General features: G+C 41.7%; 2 protein-coding genes across 5 annotated transcripts in view; one reads left to right on the forward strand and one right to left on the reverse strand.

Moving 5' to 3' along the window:
- Positions 1 to 20,171, forward strand: part of CRYBG1 (crystallin beta-gamma domain containing 1) — a 121,955-nt gene extending 101,784 nt beyond the window's left edge. For all 3 annotated transcript variants that reach the window (XM_084622626.1, XM_084622627.1, XM_084622628.1), the window contains 4 exons: positions 7,869 to 7,992; positions 9,043 to 9,201; positions 11,960 to 12,122; positions 17,967 to 20,171. In XM_084622626.1, the coding sequence (XP_084478752.1) occupies positions 7,869 to 7,992; positions 9,043 to 9,201; positions 11,960 to 12,122; positions 17,967 to 18,055 (535 nt within the window). In that variant the 3' untranslated portion in view covers positions 18,056 to 20,171. The remainder of the gene's footprint in view (positions 1 to 7,868; positions 7,993 to 9,042; positions 9,202 to 11,959; positions 12,123 to 17,966) is intronic.
- Positions 20,172 to 20,376: 205 nt separating this feature from the next.
- RTN4IP1 (reticulon 4 interacting protein 1) overlaps positions 20,377 to 26,279 on the reverse strand; it is a 43,082-nt gene continuing 37,179 nt past the window's right edge. The window contains exons 9-10 of one of the 2 annotated variants that reach the window (XM_084622632.1): positions 26,131 to 26,229; positions 20,377 to 20,520 (exon numbers count right to left, since the gene is read on the reverse strand). In XM_084622632.1, coding sequence (XP_084478758.1) covers positions 20,485 to 20,520; positions 26,131 to 26,229 — 135 coding nt within the window. In that variant the 3' untranslated portion in view covers positions 20,377 to 20,484. Of the gene's footprint in view, positions 20,521 to 21,066; positions 21,103 to 26,130; positions 26,230 to 26,279 lie in introns of those variants that run through there. The other variant, XM_084622633.1, reaches the window with a different exon arrangement.

Here is a 26,279-nt window from a genome sequence, read left to right on the forward strand (position 1 = left end):
AGCCTCCTTGTCACTGAATGAGGCGGTTATGATTTGCCGCTCTCTCTGCCGGATGATCACCAGCGGTACCAAGGCCATCTAGAGAGGGTGGCTACCAACCTGCAAATTCTGTTGAAGGAAGTCCAGGATCCCCAACATCATTTCCTGGAGATCCTTGAGCCACAGGGTGGCCCTTCCTATAAACAAGGCCATACTGGTGTTAGACTGCCCAGGCTGGTTCGGCACACGCATCATGTGCCCACATCCCGAAAAGAGCCGAGAGATGCTATTTTGTGCCGGCCAAAGGGACCGATTTTCTGTTTACGCATCCAGCCCCTAATTCACTGGTGGTTCCAGCAACTGCAGAGCAGGCTCATCAACAGCTGCAGAAATCCAGCCTACCAAACAAGGGGTCAAAAGGTTGGACCTTCTGGACAGGAAGGTCTTTTCTTTGTAGGGATGACAGTTCCACATAGCTAACTCCCAGGCACTGCTGGCTAAGTTCGATTTCAACATGTACAGCAGGCTGGTAGAGTTTAAGTACAAGCTCCCTGGGGACACCAGGCCAAGATCCAGGCCTTGGTAGATGAAGGGCAATTGGTGGCTAAGGTGGCTCTCCAGGTTGCGGAGGATGCAGCTGAGACTGCATCCTGTTCCATGACCACGGGATTCATTCTGTGCAGAGACTTTTGGCTTCAGTCTTCCGGTTTCCTGAGGGAGGCCTAAAACACCATCAGGGACCTCCCTTTTGATGAAGCCTATCTTTTTAATGGCCAGACCAATTAGTCTCTGCATTCCTTGAAAAATTGCCAGTCCATTCTGCGGTCCCTGGGAATCTACACCCCAGCTCCCAGGAGCAAGCACCAAAGGCAGCCCTTTGGACAACAGCCACCTACCCACCCTACTATCAATAGCCACCAGAACCCCCCTCTCTCCCCTGTAAACAATGGAGGTCCCAGAGGGCCCACTTCTCAGCTCCAGCCACTGACACCTACACAATCCTCTCCCAGCTGTAGGCCAACGGTCACTTTAGACATGTGGGTCAACACCCATGAACCACTTTCAATGCCACCTATTTTGCTGCCCTTCATCTTTGCCATCTGCCTTGTCCTCTTTGCCCACAGTTGGGGCAAGACCACCACAGACAGTTGGATACTGAAGATCATCCATCATGGATACTCCATAATTTCTTTCCTTCCTCCTCATCGCCCTCCCACCCAACCCACTTCAGGGGATCCCTCCCACCAATTGATTCTTCAGCAGGAAACAGACTCCTTGCTCCTCAAGGGTGCGATAGAGGGCATCCAGCCTCACCTTATTTCCTCATCCCTGTGGAGGGTGGAGGCCCATCCTGGATCTTGGTCAGCTAAATATATTAATCAGAAAGCTGAAATTCTGGATGATTATTTTGGCATCAATAATTCCTTCCCTCCAGGAGGAGCATAATTTGTGGCTATAGACATGAAAGATGCATACTTCCATGAGGACATCTATCCGTCTCACAGGAAGTTCCTCCGCTTCAAGGTCGGGGACCAACACTACCAGTTTCGCATTCTTCCCTTCGACATAGCGACAGCACCAGGGATTTTTATGAAGGTGTTCGTGGTCATAGCAGCCCAGATGAGACACGAAGGGACATACAGTATTCCGTTACCTGCAGCACTGGCTACTAGTGGGGCAATTGTGGCAAGAAGTTGTCTTTGTGATCCAGTCTCTTTGATGCCGCCTTGCCTCTTTAGGGGTCTGTGTAAACAAATGTAATCCTTCTGCCCATCAGAGTTGGCAGCAACAAGGGCCGGGTTCAATATCTAGGGGATCCATTCCAATAACACAATGCAAACCGGCTCGAGCCCCCACCCAGTGACCTGGGGCAAATATATACCACCCCCGCTGGGCGCCTCCAAGAGGCAATACTTCCCCTCTCGCAAGCACATAGTCTGAGTGTAGCAAAAGCCTTTTAATAACAGAGAGAAACAATGTGGCATTATGTTGGGGAAACACCACCAACAGGATTCGTAACACAACCCATGAGCAAAGAAACCCACCCCAAGCAAATTGGGGCATGCCCTTTTCCCTTTGGTTCTTGAGTCCAGCAACCCCAAATCACCCAAAGTCCCAAAAGTCTCTGTCCCTGGTCAGGGCAGCCCCAGAGTTCGAAAGTTTATCTGCTGAGCTTTACCTCCCAACCTGGGTGGAGATGGGATGGGGGTAAGAGGCACCTTACATGATCTGAAGCTGATGGCCCCACAGCTCCATAGGCCTTCGCTCTGCTCCGCCAGCCGCCCCACAAACTCCTTCGCTCAGCTCCGCATCCCACAAGCAGCTCCCACCGTCCCGCAAACTGCTCCACCAGCTGGTCCACAAACTGCTCCGCGTCCCACCAGCAGTTCCCGCCGTCCTACGAACTGCTCCACCAGCCTGTCCACAAGGCACTCCAGCCGTCCCGCAAACTGCTCCACACTATATCTTCAGGCTCCCCCACTACTTAACACAACACTCAGTGATTTCAGCTCTTAGTCAGTCACTGAATTTGGTGAATTCAGCTTGTAGTAGGGGAGCCTCAGTGCTAGTGCACTATTAGCCCAAAGTGAGCTCAGCAGCCTATAACTAGGCTCCTAATGGAATCAAAATTAGCTCTGATATTCCACAGTGGAGAGAGGAGGAAGTGCAATTAGCATGTAAGGCCCTCATCAAGGGGCCCGTGCCACCAAGTATTAATACTTGTCCCCAGCCTCTCTCAATTCACAGAGTTTTAAAACCCATGACCCTTGCCTAGCGAGTGCTACTTAGTTGATGGTGAGTCCCTCCATCATAACAAAAGGCCAAGTACAGTTCCAAGCACAGTTCCCATAATCAGGGTAATAACAATTTATTCTTTCTGCCCCAATAACAGAGACACTGGGGATCCCACAGCAGCCAAAGTGACCATTTGGGCAGCTATGGCCTCATTCTAGGCGGGGTGGGTGTGCCTATGCAAATGAGATCGGCCCCTGAAGTTCTTTTCCACAACTTGCCACACCTCACCACCAGATGTCAGGGTGGAGCTCATCCTGACACTGCTTACACAAAGACAAGTCAGTTTTGTCACCCACAGAAACGGTAAACTTTATGGGGCAAGACTAGACTCTGTCTCTCCACGAGCTTTCTGTCAGCAGACTGGTTCTCCATAACGAGCACCTTGATCATCCGCATTCACTGCAAACCCTGCACCACAGTTTGCCTGGTACAGAAGTTAGCCGTACCGACCTGTCATTACCAGGATCACCTCGGGAACATATTTTTAAAACTGGCATTGCATTAACTGCTCTCCAGTCATCTGGTACAGAAGATGGTTTAAGCGGTAGGTTATATACCAGTTAGCGAAGACTAATGCAAAGAATTAATTTAGATTCTCTGCAACTCGACCTTGTCCTTCTTAAGTGCTTCTTTAGCACCTCAATCTTCCAGTGTCCTCACTGATTGTTTAGCAGACTTCCTGCTTCTGATGTACTTTAAAATAAAATCTTGCTTTTAGTTTTCATGTCTTTTGCTAGTTGTTCTTCAAATTCTTTTTTGGCCTGACTAATTATACCTGTACACTTTACTTGCTGGAGTTTGTTCCTTTCTATTTTCTTCAGTAGGATTTGACTTCTAAATTTTAAAAGATGTCTTTTTGTCTCTTAACTACCTCTTTTACTCTGTTTAGCCCTGGTGGCATGTTTTTGGTCCTCTTTCTATTTTGTATTTTTTATTTGGGGTATACAGATAGTTTGAGCACGTATTATGGTGTTTTTAAAGTTTCCATGGAGCTTGCAGACATATCACTCCTGTGACTGCTCCTTTTCATTTCTGTTTAACTAGCGGCCTCATTTTTGTGCAGTTCCTCTTTTTGAAGATAAATGCTACTGTGATGGGTTTGTTTGGTATTTTTCCCCCTACAAGGATGTTAAATTTAATTACATTTTGATTGCTATTACTGAGTGGTTCAGCAATATTTATCTCTTGGACGAGATTCTTTGCGCCACTTAGGACTAAGTCATGAATTGACTGCCCCCTTTTGGGTTCCAGGACTAGCTGCTCTAAGAAATAGTCATTAATGATGTCCAGAAATTTTATCTCTGAGGAAACCTATTCTCAGTCAGTATGGGGATAATTGAAATTCCCCTTTATTGCTGGTTTTTCTGTTTTTGTAGCCTCTCTGATCTCCCCGAGTAGTTCACAATCACCGTCACCATCCTGGTCAGGTGGTCAATAGTATATTCCTACTTCTATGCTCTTACGATTGAAGCATGGGGTTTCTATCCATAGAGATTTTATGGTACAGTTTGAGTCATTTAAGATTTTTACTATATTTGACTTTGTGCTTTCTTTCGCATATAGTGCCACTCCAGCAGCATGACCTACTCTCATTCCTGTATATTTTGTATCTTTGTATTACCATGTCCCATTGATTGTCATCATTTCACCAAGTTTTGCCTATTATATCAACATCCTCATTTAATAAAGGCATTCAAATTCCTGCATCTTAGTATTGAGACTTTTATCATTTGTATATAAGCACTTATAAAATTTGTCAGTATTCAGTTGTCTACCTTCATGTGATATAATTGAATGGGACTTTTTTTCATTTGACTGTTCCTCTTCCGTTCCTACTTGTAGTTTTTCAACATCTATTCTCTCCTCTTTACTAGGATATAGAGTATTCCCTTTAATAAATCTTCCCCTAAGGGATGTGTCTGTCTGAACTACATGCTCCTCCATACCTGTCGACTTCCCCCCAGCCCTTAGCTTAAAAATTAACTCCTCTATGACTTTTTTAAATTTTACATGCCAGCAATCTGGTTCTGTTTTGGTTTAGGGGGAGCCCATCCTTCCTGTATAGACTCCTCTTTTTCCCAAAAAGTTCCCTAATTCCTAATTAACCTCCATCCGTCCTCCAAATGCCACCGTCTCATCCATGCATTGGGACCCTACAGTTCTGCCTGTCTAACTGGCCCTGTATGTGGAACTGGAAACATTTCAGAGAATGCTGCCATGGAGGTCCTGGACTTAAATCTCTTCACCAGCTGCTTAAATTTGTCCTCCAGGGTCTCTCTCCTACCAGTTCCTAGGTCAGTGGTCCCCAACCTTTCTTGTGGGAATAGTAAATTGCTATTCCCAGAAGACTGTGGTGGGCGCCCACACCCACCGCCAAAATGCAGCAGCGGGAAGAAGCGTCACCGCTGAAATGCCGCTGAGAAACGTCAACGTTTCTAGGCAGCATTTCAGTGGCGGGGTGTCCTACGGGCACACAAAAATGCCCCGGTGGGCGCCATGGCACCCGCGGGCACTGCGTTGGGGACGCCTGTCCCAGCTTATTGGTACCTATGTATACAACAACCACTGGCTCCTCCTCAGCACTGCACATAAGCCTGTCTAGATGTCTCGAGAGGTCTGCAACCTTTGCGCCCAGCAGGCAATTCGGCATGCAGTTCTCCCAGTCATCACAAACCCAACTATCTGTATTCCTAATAATTGAATCCGCCATTACTATTATCTGTCTCTTTCTAATAACAGGGGTCCCCTCACCTGGAGAGGTATCCTCAGTGCAAGAGGATACCATGATGTCATTTGGAAGGAGGGTCCCAAACTACTATAATCTGGTTTTAAAATAATATACAACCTTAGTCCCTGATCCTGGAAGCTGATATGTGAAGCCCCATCAAAGTCAGCTTGCAGGAAGAGGGCCTTACATAGCAGTCTAACAAATCCATGAGATCAAACCAAATCTGCGTTAAGGCTTCCACGGTGCAGTATTGTTCATAGCTTTTATGAATGGGATGTACTATTCTTATCTCAATGCACAGGGAATGGTTTCAGTAAGTCTCCTGTATTTACTGTGTTATCTAGGCACTATGGATAAGGTAAGAATAAATGACAACTTTTATTATTAGCCTGCTTCTACTGAAGTTGGTGGCAAAACGCGCATTGACTTTAGCAGTAGTAGGATCAGCTCCTTAGTTATGAATTTCATTTCTTTAGTCAATTTAAGGTAAAAGGCTTAGGCCACTTTAAAAAAAATTCAGTTCTCTAATTTAACACACACACAGATCAATTGTATGTGCAAAATTTGCACTCACACAAAATTAGAAGGTAACTTGAGGTGGTTTGAAGTGTCATCCTTTGATGTGTGAAAGTGAGCACAATTAGACTACTTCTCTAGTGCCTGCCTAATGTAAATGCCACCTCCAAATTACTTGCCTAAAACATATTATTAGCTTTTAATTTAGAAGACCTAGTCTGAGGCCAAAGGCCAATTTGTTTCTTGGCGAAGTATGTGGTGGTTGTTCAGTTAGTGGAAGTATACCCTCAATTATACATGTGCTCCCTCCTCTGTTACTTAAATCCCTTTGTTCTGCATGTTCACAGCCCTCAACATTTCCTATCCATGTGCCATACATTGTATAAATGGCTGTGTCAGCTGCTGAACCCCCTTCCACCAACGCCAGGTTTCTCAGTATCTCAGTCCCCCGCTCCTCCTTGCCCCTTGAACAGAGGCTTAGCCTTCCTTTTCTCCATAAAAGGGTATGACTACACTTTAAATATTACAGCTGCAGCTGCTATAGTGCTTCCATGCAGACACTACCTATGCCGATGGCAGGGTTCTCCCCCGGCATAGGTAATCCATCTCCCTGAGAGACGGCAGCTAGGTGGACAGCAGAATTCTTCCATTGACTTAGCGCTATCTACACCAGGAGTTAGGTCGGCATAGCTACCTCTCTCAGGGCTCTGGATTTTTCACACCCTGAGAGATGTAGCTATACCGATGTAAACTCCTAGTGTAGACTAGACATCAGAGTGGTTCATTTTAAAATTAAATTATCTGGGGTAGATGGGTGATGGGCTGGGGAGGAGCTTAGAAATTAAGGCAGCGACCATATTTATTGTAGGCATGTTCTGGGGGACTACTGAGGAGCCAGTCACGGGAGAGATTTTAGGGCAGATGGTACAGAGAAATTTGCATAATCACTGTAAGGTTATTGAAAATGTATGCCTATCTCATGCTCCCAGCTAATCAGAGTGCAGGGACTTGCGTACATGAAAGGGAACTAGACAACTGCCCTGCACTGTGGCCCATTTCAGAGTAATAAAAAACAATGAACACATTCATCCCTCCTATTTTGTCTGATACAGTATTTTTGCAGCCACAGGGGCAAATTCTGGCAGGATCCTGCAAATATAAGGCTGCCAGAAAATCTGTGCACATTCTGTAGAGTGCCAGGCAGAACTCTTCCATACCAATCCTGGCACACTCCTACTTTCCACCTTTCCCCTGCCCAAAAAAAAAAAAAATATCCTGGAGAGGGACATCCTAGGATAGGACATAGGTGACAGGTGTGTGTTCGTGCTTACAACTCTCCCATAGTGCAGTTGTCCCTATTTAACCCAAAGCCCTCTGTTAGCAGTTCTCACCTGCGTGTGTTATGGATAGGGAGTTTCTGCAAGCCAGTAAAAAGGTACACAACACAACTGATTTTGCAGCATATTTACATGCCCATTTTGGTTGACCACACTGTTTTTTTCCTGAAATGGTGTCATTATACATAAAAATATTATACTTCATGCTCTCTCTAACCTATGAAAATGCTTTATTTCTTTTTGGTGTGATTTATTAATGGAAATATTTTTAAATTTGAGCACAAATCTACTAATGCCCAAAATCAGGAGATAATTTTATTATTTTGGAGACCACTTAAAAAGAAAGATGGTCCTGGTTATTAGCACTACTAACTTAAGCACTACTTTTTCGTGACACAAATTTCTATCTAAAATATCACTTCTTACAATTTCAGAAGCAGTATTTAATGGACATTTTAATACCGATGATGCTTGACAGTTGTTAAACATGAAAGTATATTTTGTTTTTTCAGGTGGATAATCTATGAATACAGTAATTACAGAGGGCGTCAGATGTTATTGTCACCAAATGAAATCCCAGACTGGTGTAAATTAAGTGGCTGTCATAAGATAGGTTCTCTACGACCTTTATTACAGGTGAGAGAGGCTGTGGTCTACTTTGGGGCCTGAGAGTTTGCATGAGATCCTCTTTATAGACTTCCTGTATTTTTTATTGCCAAGTTTATCTCATAGTCAGTAATTGTTTCTGGTACTACACAGTCAAAGGTAACAATAAACAGCAAAAATAGTGAACACGGAAAGAGGTTCTCTCCAAAATATTGTCTTCAATAATGCTGATGCTGGTTGTGCCATTTGGCTTCACAATACTATCTCCCAAAATCTGAATTGTCTACTATGCACACATTAAACTAAATATGTTATTTTTGAGCAATTTACTTTGACTGAATTACAACAACCAGTCAGAATTCTTAACTTCCCTCTGGTCACAAGCATTCTGATATCTGTATTGTCATGTGCTAGTCTCAGAAATTTGGGAAATGAAGCTGTTAGTTTTTTGGATACTAGCCAGAGGCACTTTCATCTGTGTAGACATTAAAAAAAAAATCCATTCTCTGTTTATATAATAATCTCTTAAATGCACAAATTGATTTGTGAATATAATGTATAGAGTACTGTCATGTTGGTTTTTTTTTTTTTAAGAAGTATTGGCTAATTTGAGGGCAAGTGCCATAACTGCTTAGATTCTCGTGCTCAGACTATTCTGTCATGTGCTAACATCCGTGTTGCATACTGAACCAGTTTTTATTGAGAAATAACTTTCTGCAGTTCATGAATCACTTATGTTTTTAATTATTAGAACTGGGCTAGAAATTAAAGAAGTGCCCGGTACCTATAATTAATGTGTTGGGTCCCTCTCCTAGAACTGTCCTTGTTCAGGCCTGCTTCTGAACTGCTTAGCATTATGCAGAATGAGGATAAGTGCATTTTGATTGCCCTATCTAAGGTACTGGTGCAGATAGAGAACTTTCAGAATCTGGTTTTCCTTAGAAATGTTTTTGTTTTTTTTTAAATGCCCTCAGAGGAAATCCAAAGCCTAAGGGACAAAGATTCCCAAGTGCACCACTGAGTAGCACTATGTGTTCCTGCATTCGAGAATTTAGCTAAAGAGCTGTGTTGTTTTCATAGAAACGTGTATACTTCAGACTTCGAAACAAGGAAACTGGAAAGTTCATGTCAGCTGATGGAAATGTGGATGATTTGAGTCTTCTCAGAATACAGGTTACAGAAGATAGTAGATCAGATGACCAGATCTGGGTTTATCAAGACGGATTCATCAAATGCAGGGTGAGGTTTAAATTTAGTTGATTGATATTGTTTTTAAGCACCAGACTGATGTTTCTTGAAGAAAATAATTACATCTGGTAAGATTTTGTGATTCAGAATCCTTTTCAGGCTTGACAGAAGCATTGAACATTTGTTTCATTTAAAAATATTTTGCTTACTTCAATAGTAAAAAGTTCCCATTGAACGTTAGTTTAGTTTAGTTAGTTAAACAAACACACCATGTACTCTTGACTTTCTAAAATTAATTTCTGCTGTGTCTTCCTTTCTTCTTTATTTGCCATGTCTCACTCTTCTCCAGTTCACCTGAAACATAATTTTTATTTGTTTTCCTCAAACTCATCCTTTTTTTGATTATATAACATCTTATAACAAAAAGTGTATTTTCCATTTTTCTTTAACTGAGTTAAAACACACTAGATATTTGAGTCCAACATGTTTGATTTGAGTGTTTCTGCTTGTTGAAGAACATTAGGGTCATACATACAATTGAGTCCATAACATCATGTCCTTATGCATTGTTTTCCCTCTGTCCGTGTCCTCTTTCTCCCTCCATAAAAATGTCAATTAAAATATCAAAACAGGAAAAGCTTTTAAAATATGGACCTTCCTGATAACTTCCCTTTTCAACTACACCTTTATTAAAATTGTTTGCAGAATTCAGTATTTGAACAGTATTGTGTTGAAGGTTACACTCAGGGGTTAAGGTATTTGGCATTCCAGCAAGATGAAATGGAAAAGCCCTAAAAATCTTCTTGCTGATGCAAAGTATTACTATAGACTTGGCTTCTGACTAAGGCCTTGATCCCTCCACGGACTTAAGCATGTGCTTAACTTTGTGCGCTATAAGTAGTGCCATGGAGGTCAGTGGCATTACTCATAGTGCATGAAGTAAAATATGTGCATTAGTCTTGCAGGAATTGGGGTCTAAAGTGAATAAAATTAATACGGTGAATCTGCTTGAGTGCAAAGAATCATGTGACCTATTTCATAACGTTGTATAAATTCAATAGAGCCATTTTGTAAAGGGAGCGTTTTCTCTCCATAACTGTGTCAATTATGCTTGAGGGACAAATCTTCCTCTTTTCAATTTACTGAGGTACTGTTTGGACATGCACAGAATAGACGCTCTCGTAAAAAGGAATTATATAGACTGTAAAAATGAGGCCAAGTGAGCAAACAGCTTTAACAACATCACGTGCAAAATACTTTCCTCATGACGGTAGTTCTGTCTCAAACTGAACATATTACTACTTGGGCAGTGTTGTAATATGGCTATGGATGGGTGTTATCTCAGTCCTCTCATTTCAACATAATCAACCCATTTGCTTTATTCTAAATAAAACTTATGGTGCACAGAGAATTCATGGGGATGCAGCTTGTGCTGTACTATAGTCGTGTAGGTTAACTAGCAGAAGCTTAGGATGGCTACATTACTTGCAATAATGACTGGACCATGACTGAGTTATGCCATTGCTCTTTAGAAGTGCAAACGAAAGCTTTATACCACACTGCCAGTGTGCTCTGACACGTGTATATTGAAAAACAAAGGAGGATAAAAAAAGACTTTATTACAACTGTTTCTGAGTTCCAGTAAAGCCAGGTTGCCTTATGCCCTGAGTCAAAATAACGAGCCATGCCCTAGGCATCCAGGAAGCAGCTGAGAACTTTCCTAGCTAGCTAAGTGACAACTGGTGAGTTGCCATAAGACTCGTTCCACAGTAACTGGAGGGAGCAGGGGAGTATTTTACAGACCCACTCCCTGGCTGGCAGAGTAGAGAGAAAGAAATGGTGGTTTAGTACAACTTCTGTGTGAGCGTTGAATCTTTGCTAGCCTATCAGGAAGAAATTAGTAGATTAGAGTACAGGTGAGAAGTTTAGAGATACAGAATGAAGTAAATATATTCCAAGACTTGCAATTTGTTCTTAGCTTCTGAAAGTAAAGTATCTTGTAATCCATGTTGTCAGGACCACTTGTTAAGTAATTTGCTATCTACAGGAGTCTTATGGTAATCTTCAATTATGGAAAAAGAAAAGGAGTACTTGTGGCACCTCAGAGACTAACCAATTTATTTGAGCATGAGCTTTCGTGAGCTACAGCTCACTTCATCGGAAGTGATGAAGTGAGCTGTAGCTCACGAAAGCTCATGCTCAAATAAATTGGTTAGTCTCTGAGGTGCCACAAGTACTCCTTTTCTTTTTGCGAATACAGACTAACACGGCTGTTACTCTGAAACCTTCAATTTTGGAAATCATTGTTTATACAAAATAACATAACGTATTGTATTTGGCATTGTTATTGTGTAGTATTGTCTTGTGGCCAGTAATGCAAATGCTGGTGATATAGTGGGTGGGGAAGGAATATTGTAAAAGTGCTGCTGTACCCAGAGGCTGGTAAAAATGGAGAACTTTAGAGGTCACACCCCAAAAAGAATTGTGGTAGCCCTTTTTCAAAAATCCCTTTGCTTAGTGTAAAACAGCTTCAATGTTTCTCTCAAATGAATCTGTTTTGCTAGTCCTCTATAGTAAAAAGAAAAGGATCACAATGGAGGCTGCCATCAGAAAGAGGATCGTGGGGAAAATAAGTAGTCTAGAGTCGAATGTGGGTGAAACCCTTTCCATTACCAACAGAGGGGGAGTGATGACAAGAACCACAATCTCCTACCTATACCCTCCATCCGTGACCAGAAAACCTGGGGTACAGATATTGTTTCTACAACTACACTAAAGACTGACTGCTGTTGTCTTTTCAATTATATAGATGACTGAGGATTGCTGCTTGACAATTGTAGGAAACCTTATAACTCCTGGCTCTAAGCTAGGCCTATCACTCGAGGAGAATGAAGACAAGCAATATTGGTGTGTTAATCCTGATGGCAGGATCCATAGCAAAATGAAGCCAACATTAGTTTTAGATATCAAAGGTAAGAACCTGTTGCCTTTCGGTGTGATTTTAATTACACAACGTTTACGGTGGACTATGTGCTGAAAGTGTTCCTGAAGATTAAGGATGGCTTTATAGTTCCCAGATTTTAATCTGGGATCTGTAGGGACTGTTCTGATCATCTAGTCTGAACTCATGCATTACAAAGGATATAGGATGTCACCCAGTTATTCTGATAACTAGCTCAAGAGCCCATGGGATTAATCTGGCTTGTGTTTCTTCATGGTCCTTATGTGCATGTGTAAGTATGCAGAAATACCCCATTGTTCTTAACTTGGTGATATACATAAAACACTTCTTAAATATAAAATTGATTTCTTTTCTTCAGCATGTTTTTCTTTAGTTTTCATTTGTATTGAGTGAATTGTCTAACACATGAAGAAAAGGAGTACTTGTGGCACCTTAGAGACTAACCAATTTATTTGAGCATAAGCTTTCGTGAACTACAGCTCACTTCATCGGATGCATACTATGGAAAGTGTAGAAGATACTTTTATACACACAAAGCATGGGAAAAAATACCTCCCCCCACCCCACTCTCCTGCTGGTAATAGCTTATCTAAAGTGATCACTCTCCTTACAATGTGTATGATAATCAAGTTGGGCCATTTCCAACACAAATCCAGGTCCCCCCCCCACACACACACACAGCCAAGCTCTGCGATACAACCGCATTTGCTCCAACCCCTCAGACAGAGACAAACACCTACAAGATCTCTATCAAGCATTCTTACAACTACAATACCCACCTGTGGAAGTGAAGAGATAGATTGATAGAGCCAGAAGAGTTCCCAGAAGTCACCTACTACAGGACAGGCCTAACAAAGAAAATAACAGAACGCCACTAGCCGTCACCTTCAGCCCCCAACTAAAACCCCTCCAATGCATTATTAAGGATCTATAACCTATCCTGAAAGACGACGCATCACTCTCACAAATCTTGGGAGACAGGCCAGTCCTTGCCTACAGACAGCCCCCCAACCTGAAGCAAATACTCACCAGCAACCACATACCACACAACAGAACCACTAACCCAGGAACCTATCCTTGCAACAAAGCCCATTGCCAACTGTGCCCACATATCTATTCAGGGGACACCATCACAGGGCCTAATAACATCAGCCACACTATCAGAGGCTCGTTCACCTGCACATCCACCAATGTGATATATGCCATCATGGGCCGGCAATGCCCCTCTGCCATGTACATTGGTCAAACTGGACAGTCTCTACGTAAAAGAATAATTGGACACAAATCAGATGTCAAGAATTATAACATTCATAAACCAGTCGGAGAACGCTTCAATCTCTCTGGTCACGCGATTACAGACATGAAAGTTGTGATATTACAACAAAAAAACTTCAAATCCAGACTCCAGTGAGAGACTGCTGAATTGGAATTCATTTGCAAATTAGATACAATTAACTTAGGTTACCTTGCATAATGACTTAGCCACTCCCAGTCTCTATTCAAGCCTATTTCCCCTTGTTTTTTCCTACCTCTTCCCTCCCCCCCCCCCCCGACGTTCTTGTTAAACCCTGGATTTGTGCTGGAAATGTCCCACCTTGATTATCATACACATTGTAAGGAGAGTGGTCACTTTAGATAAGCTATTACCAGCAGGAGAGTGTGGTGGGGGGAGGTATTTTTTCATGCTTTGTGTGTATAAAAAGATCTTCTACGCTTTCCACAGTATGCATCCGATGAAGTGAGCTGTAGCTCACAAAAGCTTATGCTCAAGTAAATTGGTTAGTCTCTAAGGTGCCACAAGTACTCCTTTTCTTTTTGCGAATACAGACTAACACGGCTGTTACTCTGAAACCTGTCTAACACATGCAGACTTGCAATACAAAAGGACAAATAATTTTAAAATAGCTATTCCTTTAATGCTAAAACATGATTAATGTTAGACCAACCTAAGATCTGTATCCCTTACTACATATTTTACAACTGCTTTTGTTATACCATTTTAAGATTGTTTCATTTAGATGTTATCCTTGCTCTGTCCTTGTGATTTCATAGGCTGCATAGTAAACCCACTGGTATGATAAGCAGCAGATCTAACAGCTCACCATTGTTGTTTTCTCATCCGGTATAACTCGTTTTCTCCAGTTTGCTCATGTTACTTCTCTTTTAAAGCAAATAATATCTCCCCAAAACACCACTCGTTAACTTTACTCATTTAAAACCAATTTTGAAATAATGCTGTGATATTAATCAGAGTAGCTGTTACAAATACAAAATGACCTGAGACAAACATGGAAAGTGTTTATTAATGCTTTATTGAGACAAACATGGAAAGTGTTGGCAGAAATGTGAGGACAGGGTTACGCAATGTTTATAGTTCCTATAGGCCTATATAGTTCCTGTCACAGACGAGCACTATCCGTTCTTTTTCCCACATGAGTACTAAAATTAATCACAATGTTAACTGTGTAATCCCTAATCCTTTTACAGCAGTGGTTCTCAAACTTTTGTACTGGTGACCCCTTTCACATAGGAAGCCTCTAAGTGCCACCCCCCCTTTATATATTAAAAACACTTTTTAATATATTTAACACCATTATAAATGCTGGAGGTGAAGCAGGGTTTGAGGTGGAGGCTGACAGCTCACGACCCCCCATGTAATAACCTCGCAACCCCCCTGAAGGGTCCCGACCCCCCCCAGTTTGAGAACCCCTGTGCTACAGCCAGATGGAGGAATTTTTGTTCCCCACAAGGAAAAGTGTGATTATTAATTACAAGTTTATCAACGTGTCTAGTTCAGGAAGTGCCTTTATTTAATAACTACACTGTGCAGAATATTTTCAATCTTAATTGAGCCACTAGACAAAGACAAAAGAGATTAGTATACTGGCTCATCTTCAATTAAACATTTTAAAAAGTATGTAATGTACTTTGAGTGAATACTTGAAAACTGCCTAATTGCAGAATACAATAGCTCAGAAAGGGAAAATATAGATCTAGAGAGACAGAGATCTAACCAGCTAGCTCACATTAGAAAATACAATATCTATCTGTTTGTTCTCTTTCTGATTTGAACTGCCAAGCTCAAAAGTAGAAGGGCAGAGATCCTAAACATTTATTTTTAAAAAGTTCTAAGATGAAATGTGAGGAGGTATACTCAGCTTTTTAGTTTAACTGCAAGACATAACTGCAACTCTGACAATTGTAAATATTAATAAAATGTAACCTGAGTAAAGTAGCCTCCCATGCTGGTTTAAATCAGGAGAAACTGCAGTGGAATTACACTGAATGAGAATTGGTCCCAAGACCACCAACAAAAGACGACAAAAAAATGTATCGTGATGTTCTGCTGGAACTCAAGTGAAGTTGGTTGAGGTGCTTGAGCTCACGGTCTCCAGTGGCAGGGAGTTCTGGGGTGGGGATCATCTACTCTGGGAATTGCTTCCATGCGGGGTCTGGACAGAGCCAGATTATACCGGCCTGCAAGGCACCGTGTAAAGCCTGTCTCTTTTCTCAGACATTTGACCAAGGAGGTGGTATGTTGACTCTGGAATGTTGTTTATAAGGGGATCATCTTTCCCTTTCTACCTATGAAAGGTGAAGTTACAAGTAATTGTTATAGGCAGTGTTGTAGCTGTGTCAGTCCCAGATGTTCGAGAGACAAGGGGGATGAGGTGTAATATGTTTTCTTGGACCAACTTCTGTTGGTGAGCGAGACAAGCTCACCCACCTTGTCTCTTCCCCAAGTATTTGTTGTTACACGATGTACATGTGCTTTGTGGAAGGGCTTATTTTATATATAGTGTATCTGAAAAATGAATAGGTTTAGTGTAGCTGGTCCAGGCAATTAAATAAGAACTGTCTCAAGTCCTTCCACATCGCTGGACCAATGTTAAAGCCAAATAATCAACCATCTATTTTTCAGCCCGAACACGTTCTTAGCAAATAAACTTACTTGTTCAAAATGTGTGATAATGTTGCCATCTTGTGGGTGTACTGAAATAATGCAGGGCAGTGATATTTGCCCCTAATAACCATACACTTTTATACTTTTAAATATCTGGCTTTCCTTCTATTTCAGATAGTGTCTCATACACAGTTACATTCCAGCATGCATAAATTTAAGAATATTTTACCATGATGATTACTTATGAACTGTCCTTTAGAAGCATTGCTTAGATAATTCTTCTTTGTTATCTCTTAGTTATTTCCAATGGCCAAGATTTTTTTTTTTTTTTTTGTAGATCATCCTATGTCTCAACAAAATAACATCGCACTAACAGAGCCCTTTCACTGATCTCAACCTTATCACACTTCCCCTCTGCTCGGGTCTCCCTTTGCACTGGCAGTACAAGTCTGATATCTGCTGTACTACCTTTTGGCTGGTCCCAGACCATCCATCCTAGCTGGGGTGGGGGGAAATTGCTGCTGCTCCATAAGAAGCTTGTTCTTCTGCTGTCGTAAGTTCTGCTTCTCTAAGAAGGCAACATGCCACCGTGAGCAATGGATGACAGCCCTGTCACACAGAACTGAGCTACCACAAAGTGATTGCAGAGGGGAGAGGCAGTTCCAGGGCAGAGAGGATACTTTTAGGTACCTGCTCTTTGCTCCACCTCTTTCCACTAGCTTGGGCTTCTCTTCACATTGCGCTGCTGTGGAAAGCATAGGGCCAGGAATATGTGGAGCTTGCTAGGGAGATGGAAATTGACCTGCAACTGCCTGAAGGCATTTGTTTCACTATAAGAATACATCTTTGTGAATAGGAAGAATAGACTTTTCTTGAGTGAATGAACATTTTCTTCATTGGCTATCAGTCCACTCAAACACCCACTAGTGACAGGTCTGTGGCATGATCTGAATACAGCATGAAGAAATACAGGTTTGGGTGCTGTGTTAGTCACTGACTGATTTCATGTTTCGGATGAGAAATGTCCTTGCTCTAGAGGCTGAGGCTTCCCAGCAGTGGGAGCTCTAGACTGATCATCTGTGTTCGTGACCATTGATGTAATAGACAACTACATCTGTCCATTTACTGACTTCAGGAGAGAGAAAATAATGTCAGGTGTCATTGAAATAGTGCAAATGTAAGGGCATGGTTTGTGTTGCAATTTGCAGTTAGAGTGGGAGAGGTGGAGGTGGGGACATACAATATATGCACCCATATGAATAGTGTTGAATCACTTGAGGATTATCTGTTCCCTCTGGGGCACCTGGGATTGACCACTGGCGGAAGAGAGGATACTGGGCTAGATGGACCCTTTCGTCTGACCCAGGATGGCCATTCTTTAATGCATTATAGTGAGTGCACCACCTGAAAGCAAATAGCTGTGGTTATTTATGAATACTGACAACATAAAGGCTATTGTGGCCCATGCTGAAACTGCTATATGTTCTGCTGGCCAGCATCATTTCTTTTATACTGAGTTACTCCTTAGCTAGCCTTTGGAGGCCAGTTAATCACTGGATGGCTAGAACATGGGGATTGTGAGGCAGCATTTGATTATTGGAAGGTCAGAGTCCTGATCCAGTCAGCCTCACCTGACATCCTTGTCCTACTTTCTCTCCTTCACACAACAGCGGGAGCAGGAGGTGCACGACTCAGGCACCAAGTGGGGAGGCAGATAGGTTCACTCTTCTGCAGTTCCTTAGGGAGTGAGGAGGCAGTGTAGGAATGAGGGAAGTACAGAAGATGAGAATATACTCCTCTTCTGTACCTCTATTTAAAAAGGTGCATGTGATTTACGTGTCTTTGCCATGTATCCTTAGAATGGCTCTGAAACATTTATAACACTGACGCAGTCTCAATCCAACAGTTCATGATTTTTCACATTTTATTTTCTTTTTAAATTTCTTTTAGGGGGCACACAATACGATCAAAATCATGTTGTTGTTAATGCGGTCAATGAACAGAAGCCAACCCAGTGTTGGGAAGCATTAGTTCTGTAAATCCAGACAGTTCCGTCCATCTGAGAGAAATTATAACAACACTCTGGACAATCCAACTAATGTGGCCGTCTTTGAAGAAGAGAGAGAATCTCCATCCTGCCTTCACAATAATTGTAAGAACAAGCGACAGGGTAGATTCAGCTCTAAGCATTAATTCCATAAGTTTGTGTGTTTTACTGGATGTTAGCCCACAACGATGTTGACCAATTTTTGTAACTGCTCCCGACTGTTTGTTTGTTACTAATTTTTTTAAATGTTAAGGTCCTCCTTCCAAGCAGCAATTTCATGTCAGTGATGAATTGCTAATCCAGACTATATTAAGTGAGTGTAATTTTAAATTATTTCTACAGACGTTTTTATCAGGAAAAAAGTTTTAACTATTATACTGAGAGATAATTAGATAAAATATCACAAAAGATTGAAGTGCAACATATATGGGGGGGTATGCAAAATAGATTGATCTTTGTAGTAGTATATTGGAGTATTCATCTCCTGAAAATTAACATGTAAATAATGCATTAGTACAAAAAAGAACTTCAGTCTACTGAAATTTGTTTAGAAGAATTTTTACCAAAAAATGACTACAAGGTATGTGCAGATGTATTTTAGTAAGTTGTCATTTTAAAGCCTGTATTTTAGTAAGCAATCTATTTTTCTAGTTTTTCTATTAGAAAGACAGAGAATACAAATCTATAGATGTTTGTTAGCAAAAGTATTGGGCAGCAAGAAGGGTGTGTCAGCTATGAAGAATTTGCCCATTTTCTGTCTGCTTCTACTTTAAAAGGCTGCCTTACTCTTTACAAATTAAAAGTATTATCTACTTCTCTGCTTGGGGCAAATACTTCAAACCTAGAAGTAGCTCCATTAAGTGCAGTCATTACTACTCTCAGAATGTAATTTAAAATACTTCTCTCTCCTTTATTTTAAAAAAGCATCACTAGTCAGTGGTTCCAAAACTCTCCAGACGTTGTCCCAGCTACTGTCTGCTACTTGCCATAGTTAATTACGTTTGAACCCACTATGATCTTCGTATGCTCCAAACATCTTGGGTGAAGTTGAGGAGGGCAAGGTCAATGGTCTTTTATCCTCTTTAATGTCCCACAATGGTCTGTCTGGTGTCAATGCGCCTTCCCTGTTGGGCAGGACGTAACACCTTCTGCTGGAGATCAGCACTTCACACTAGTTACCATCTCTCTCCAGTCTGATGATTTACACGGTCACAGAGGCTCACAATACAACTGCTCAAATAGTACCTTACAATGTGGAATACAGATGTTATGTCAGACTAATGCAGAGAGCAACTCACAAGTATTCAGTAAAGTCTAGGCACTAAACACATTCTTATAACCCTATGTGACAGGGTCGGACCAGATGGCTATAGGAAACTAATCCTATTGGGATCCGGGAAGTGGGCGGGCGAAGCCAGGCTGTCACAGCAACCCTAGTGCAGCAATGCACTGGAGTCTAGGACAAAAGCTCATTGTTGAGGTAGGAAAGAAAACTTGGAGACGCTCATACCACAATAAGTGCCATACAAGAACTTACATACATTACCAGTCAAGCAAGTTTGAAGTTCCATGCATACTTTAGGATAGGAACCACACCTTAGCAAAGAGCTTGTTTCAAGAGAGGCATGTGAAATAACTTGTAGCAGGTTGTTCTTGTGCATTAATGGTTTACTGTCTCCCTTGGCCCAATGTTAAAATTGTGGTTTTATTTTATGTCACTGGCAGAACAGTAAATGTAAACTCTTGTACCATGCTGCTGTATTTCATTCTTGCCTAGACCAGTGTTATTACAAACCACTCCTAGCAGCCTCAGGGGGCACTCATTGGATGTTGGCTTGCATAGTAAGTCTATTAGAATGTAACTTTCTTCTTTACTGTTTGTTGCCTTGCAGGATACTGATGCTTTACTTTTTATCTTTACCTGTGGGAAAGTCAGTGCCTTCAATCTAATTTTAAGTGTGTGTGGTTGTTTTTTTCACTTCCTGTACAGACAACTGCAATAATCAACATTCAAATACATCTTACTCTTTTAAAATTGTACAGTTTTAACATGCTTTTATTCTGTAGCTCACGAAAGCTTATGCTCAAATAAATTTGTTAGTCTCTAAGGTGCCACAAGTACTCCTTTTCTTTTTGCAAATACAGACTAACGCGGCTGCTACTCTGATACCTTTTTAAAGAGTGCTACTTCTGGCTCCAAGGTGGTAATTCTGGCAAATTTTTCTGTGCTTTTTTTATTGTATACACAATATGTTATATGTACTTCACAAATTTTATTCAGGTAAATCTGATTTAGTGAAACTGTCTGCAAAGTTCCCTGTTTACATGTCTATAGTGAAGCTCGTCTGTACAGGTGCAGTGCTGCCTGCTTCTCATGCATTGTGCTTCAAATCGGTTGTGAAGAGATCACCCAGGCTGTTGTCATCTTCGGTCCTTAATTTTTCTACCATGGATTGCCTACAAGGAATGTAAAAGTGGTGGAGATAGTTGCTGCTTCTGTGACACAAGAACTACACTAAGATCACTTCTACACAGGGTATTAAGTTCTTGTTTTATCTCTCAAGTACTGTTTGATTTGTTTCAGGTTAAACCAATAATCTCTGCATTGAGCCCTGGATCTACAAAAGGACTTCGACCTAATTTCGTAGTGTAGACATACCCTTAAGCACTTTAGAACATCGAAGTAACAACACTGAGATCCTTAGACTGAGTGTATAGGGAGCCTAGCTGATTTAAAGACGGGGGAGAAATGAGCCTTAGGCTGCAATCCACAAAGTCAGCCCAGGAGGCAGGATCAGAGGAGATGCTCATGAGAAGTGTGTGTCCTAAGCCTTTCCTCTCATGCAGGTAGGCACCTAAGTCCAGGCTGCAGGGAGCACCTCTCCCTGTTTAGCAATCCACAAATGGGAACTACTTGCCTGGAGTCAGATGGCTTCGACTCTTAAATACTTTCACGCAGGAATTAAGTTAGGTGCTTGCCTCGCAAAATTACAGAGGGGGACTTGGTGGTGCCTGCTTTCACACACTCTGGCCCAATACCTATAAGTGAGAGGGAACTATAGTTATAAAGTAGCAGCCACCCTCCCTCCCTGTGATCACTCCTTCAGTGTTCATCCACAGTGGGACAACTTAAACAGCAGAGACTGGGGGAGCCGTACTTCAGAATATCCATTAGCCCAGAGGTTAAAGCACTCTCCTGCAGGGGCATGGGTGGAGGGTATAGTGGGCCAGGGAAGGCCCCTGCTCCTGCCATGTCTCCTTCACTCCTGGGGGATGTGGGAGTGAGAAGGGATGCAGAGAGCTAGAGACGGGCAGGGGAGTGAGGAGACTTGGCTGGGTGCTTGAGGGTGTGGGGGGCTGGCACTGGTGGTGGGGGTTAGTGACTTAGCCTGGGGAAGGCCTTCAGGGGTGGGGGGGCTGGTGGCTTGGCCCAGCATGGGGGCTGCTGGGGCCAGCCCGGTGCTGGCTGTGGGGGTAGTAACTTGGCTGGGGGGTTGGCAGCTTGGCCTGATGTGGCTGGGGCAGGTGGGTTGGAGCTCCTCTGTTGCAGCGGGGCCCCTCAGGGCTTCTCCTGTTGGGGCAGGGGTTGTAGCTCTGGTGGGGGGGGGTCAGGGCCTTAAGTAGAAGGGGGGGCCAGCAGACTAGCCTCCCCAAAGCAGGGGTTCATCTGCTGCCCATGTGCAGGGGTGTGGGAGACCCAATTTCAAATCCTTTCTCCCCCTCAGGTGGGGGGGAAGAAATAGAACCTGGGTCTCCCCCATCCCAGGTGAGTGGCCACTGGGCTAAAGTTATGAGGTAGGTGTTTCCATCATCCCCTTCCTTTTCCAGGTTGAAGGGACCCCCTCTTCAGTGACCCTATTTTGAATGGGACCTGAGCCTGTGAGCACAACTACCTGATCAGACTCTGTGCACACAATACACAGGCAAATACCTATCTTCCCCTGAGGTCAGGGCTCACTTGTGGTCTCAGGTTGGAGACAGGCATCCGAACACCTAGGTGAGGCAGAAGTTTAGGTGCTGCTAAAGGCTCCTCTGAGTACACTGATTTTTTTTTTTAAAAAAAAAAAAAACACACACAAAACCGCCGTACCAAGTCTCAGAGCCTGGGACAGCTGACGGGGGCTGAGGGCTAAACTATTGCCATGGGGATGTGCAGGCCTGAGCTCTGAGAGCTATGGCTGAGCTGCAGGTCTTTTATCACAGTGCAGACCTGCCCTTATGGTTCACTGAGTTTTGTGGACCACTGTGGAGCCTAAAAGTGGGACTTAAGTGCCTAAACCCAAGACTTCATGTCAAGGGGCAATTAAAGGTGAATTACCATAAGATGGTGAATATGCATATAATGATAAGCCTCCACTATCAATTAAGAGAAACCTACTGGAATGAAAATTTTATGGGCAAGATAATTTTTAACAATCCCAGGGAGTGGAAACTAATTAAATATTTGTGTTTCTTTGATTATAACTTCTGGTTAATTAAACTGTGTCTGGCAAATGAGAGGAATAAGGGCTACTGTGCAGGTTATAAATTGATACAGCAGCATCATAAGCAAAGGTTTCAAATAATGTGCAGAACTTGATGCAGGTTCTGAATTAAGTTGAATACCCCCATTTTCCTCAACACACTACCCCTGTTTCTCTGGTTTCTAGACCGTGTTATGCCCCATTCGTTATTACAAACATAACTAGATGGTATGTCTTAACTAGAGCTGTCAAAGGATTAAAAAAAAAAAAAAGCCAGTTAATTGTGACATTAAAAAAAATCACAGCTTTCATCACTGTTAAATAATAGAATACCATTTATTTAAATATTTTTGGATGTTTTCTACATTTCCAAATATATTTATTTCAATTACAACATAGAATATAAAGTGTACACTGCTCACTTTATATTTTGATAAATAGCATTATCTCCCATAAATGTAAACAAACTTGTTTGTCTGTGCGATTGGCTGAAGAAGAAGTAGGTCTAAAGTTTTACATTGTTTTGTTTTTGAAAGCAGTTATGTAAAAAAGTTACATTCGTAAGTTGCATTTTCACAATAAAAAGAGTGCACTATAGTACTTGTATGAAGTGAAATACTGAAAAATACTATTTCTTTGGGGGGGTTTTAGGGTGGGTGATTGATCGCAGTTAACTTATGCAATTAACTCAATTAATCACAGTTTTAATCACACTGTTAAACAGAATATCAGTTGAAGTGTATTAAATATTTTTGGATGTTTTTCTCAATTACAACACAAAGTATTGATCTCAATTACAACACAAAGTATTCAGTGATCACTTGTTTTAGATTAAATATTTGCACTATAAAAAATTAATAGTATTTCAGTTCACCTCACACTATTGTGAAAGTGCAACTTATAAATGTAGATTTTTTTTGTTACATAACTGCACTCAAACAAAACAAATGTAACACTTTAGAGCTTACAAATCTACTCAGTCCTACTTCTTGTTCAGCCACTCATTCAGACAAACACGTTTGTTTACATTTATGGGAGATAATGCTGCCCTCTTATTTACAATGTCACCAGAAAGTGAGAACAGATGTTCACATGGCATTTTCGTAGCTGGCATAGGAAGATATTTACATGCCATTCATGCACTTAGGACGGAAGAATCCAATGCACCGCTACAGACTAGGGACCGAATGGCTCGGCAGCAGGTCTGCGGAAAAGGACCTAGGGGTGACAGTCGACGAGAAGCTGGATGAGTCAACAGTGTGCCCTTGTTTCCAAGAAGGCCAATGGCATTTTGGGATGTAGAAGTAGGGGCATAGCGAGCAGATCGAGGGACGTGATCATTCCCCTCTATTCGACACTGGTGAGGCCTCATCTGGAGTACTGTGTCCAGTTTTGGGCCCCACACTACAAGAAGGATGTGGAAAAATTGGAGAGAGTCCAGCGAAGGGCAACAAAAATGATTAGGGGTCTGGAACACGACTTATGAGGAAAGGCTGAGGGAACTGGGATTGTTTAGTCTCCAGAAGAGAAGAATGAGGGGGGATTTGATAGCTGCTTTCAACTACCTGAGAGGTAGTTCCAAAGAGGATGGTTCTAGACTATTCTCAGTGGTAGAAGATGACAGGACAAGGAGGAATGGTCTCAAGTTGCAGTGGGGGAGGTTTAGGTTGGCTATTAGGAAAAACTTTTTCACTAGGAGGGTGGTGAAACACTTTGGAATGCGTTACTTAGGTAGGTGGTAGAATCTCCTTCCTTAGAAGTTTTTAAGGTCAGGCTTGACAAAGCCCTGGCTGGGATGATTTAATTGGGGATTGGTCCTACTTTGAGCAGGGGGTTGGACTAGATGACCTCCTGAGGTCCCTTCCAACCCTGATATTCTAAGATTCTGATTCTATGTCCTTTCATGTTTCAGCCTCTATTCCAAAGGACATGCTTCCATGCTGATGACGCTTGTTAAAAAAATGCATTAATTAAATTTGTGACTGAACTCCTTGGGGGAAAATTGTATGTCTCTGGCTCCATGGTTTTACCCACATTCTTCCATATATTGCATGTTATAGCAGTCTTGGATGATGACCCAGCACATGTTCATTTTAAGAACACTTTTACTACAGATTTGACAAAATGCAAAAATGGTACCAATGTGAGATTTCTAAAAACAGCTACAGCACTCCACCCAAAGTTTAAGAATCTGAAGCACCTTCCAAAATCTGAGAGGGACAAGGTCTGGAGCATGCTTTCAAAAGTCTTAAAAAGAGCAACACTTTGCAGAAACTACAGAACCTGAACCCAAATCACCAAAGAAGAAAAATCAACCTTCTGCTGGTGGCATCTGACTCAGATGATGGAAATGAACATGTGTCGGTCTGCACTACTTTGTATCATTATTGAGCAGAACCCATCATCAGCATAGACACACCTGGAATGGTGGCTGAAGCATGAAGGAGCGCATCTGGCATATAAATATCTTGCAATGCCAACTACAACAATGCCATGCGAATGCCTGTTCTCACTTTCAGGTGCCACTGTAAACAAGAAGCGGGCAGCATTATCTCCTGCAAATGTAAACACACTGGTTTGTCTGTGCGATTGGCTGAACAAGAAGTAGGACTGAGTGGATTTGTAGGCTTTAAAGTTTTACATTGTTTTATTTCTGAATTTTTTTGTACATAGTTGAACTTACAAAGTAGAATTTTCATGATAAGAGATTACACTACGGTACTTAGGCAAATTGAAACTTTTTTTTTTTACAGTGCAAATATTTGTAATCAAAATATACTGATCACTGTACACGGATTTCAGTTACAATGTATCTGAAAATATAGAAAACATGCAAAAATATTTAAATAAATGGTATTCTATTTAACAGCATGATTAATTTTTTTAATTGCTTGATAACCCTAATTATTATTTTATATTGCAATAGCATTACGCGGTTTTGTGCTAGTTGCTGTGTAAACACGTACAAAGACAAGGTCCCTGAAGAGTTTAGTCTGTAGTAATGACTTCTGTTGCTGTTACTCTACAGATCAAGAAACTGTAGATTGAAGTTCAGCACTTGTTTACAACTCAACACAGCCAATGCTTCCTTTGGGGCAAAGTCATCATTCACAAGACATTTTGGAACTTATTTGAAACATGCCTATAGCACAAACTGCTCCATGGAACTAAAAATTAATGAGGCTGTCAACTTAGCTACTGCCATCAGAATGATGGATATGAGTGTCCATATGAAGAATTACAAATCCTCTTCACACATGGCTATAATCTAGCCAACCTAGAAAAGGCATTAGCCTTTCCTCTGTTTCATAAATTTAACAAACCACAAAACTGGTGTAGGAAGGACCCAACCAATTTTTTATATTAGGAATTTTACATTCAATAACTTGTTTTTAAAAACTAACTTTTAGTACTTACTACACTTAGAGATTCATGGCCTATAAAACTTTTAGGAGTGTTTTAACCTTAGGACACCATTTTTGAGAGACTTGCAAGGAAATAGTAAACTACACCTTCAAATCTACCACGTCCAAATGCCATTTATCAGCAAGAACAGACTGTAAGCAAAACAGAATGGCTGTAGATGTTATTTTTTATTAATTACATTGATCACTGTTTTCCCTCGTGCATGTCCTCCTTCTAGCCTCAGAAAGGCCTTTGGAACTTCAGAAAAAGAGAAGACTTGCTCAACAACTGGATGGATCTACGAAACAAAAACAGATAGGATCATGCTCAATCATTTGATCCCTGCCA

This window comes from Lepidochelys olivacea (genome assembly GCF_965140295.1).
Source record: "Lepidochelys olivacea isolate rLepOli2 genome assembly, chromosome: 3".
Lineage (NCBI taxonomy): Eukaryota > Metazoa > Chordata > Testudines > Cheloniidae > Lepidochelys > Lepidochelys olivacea.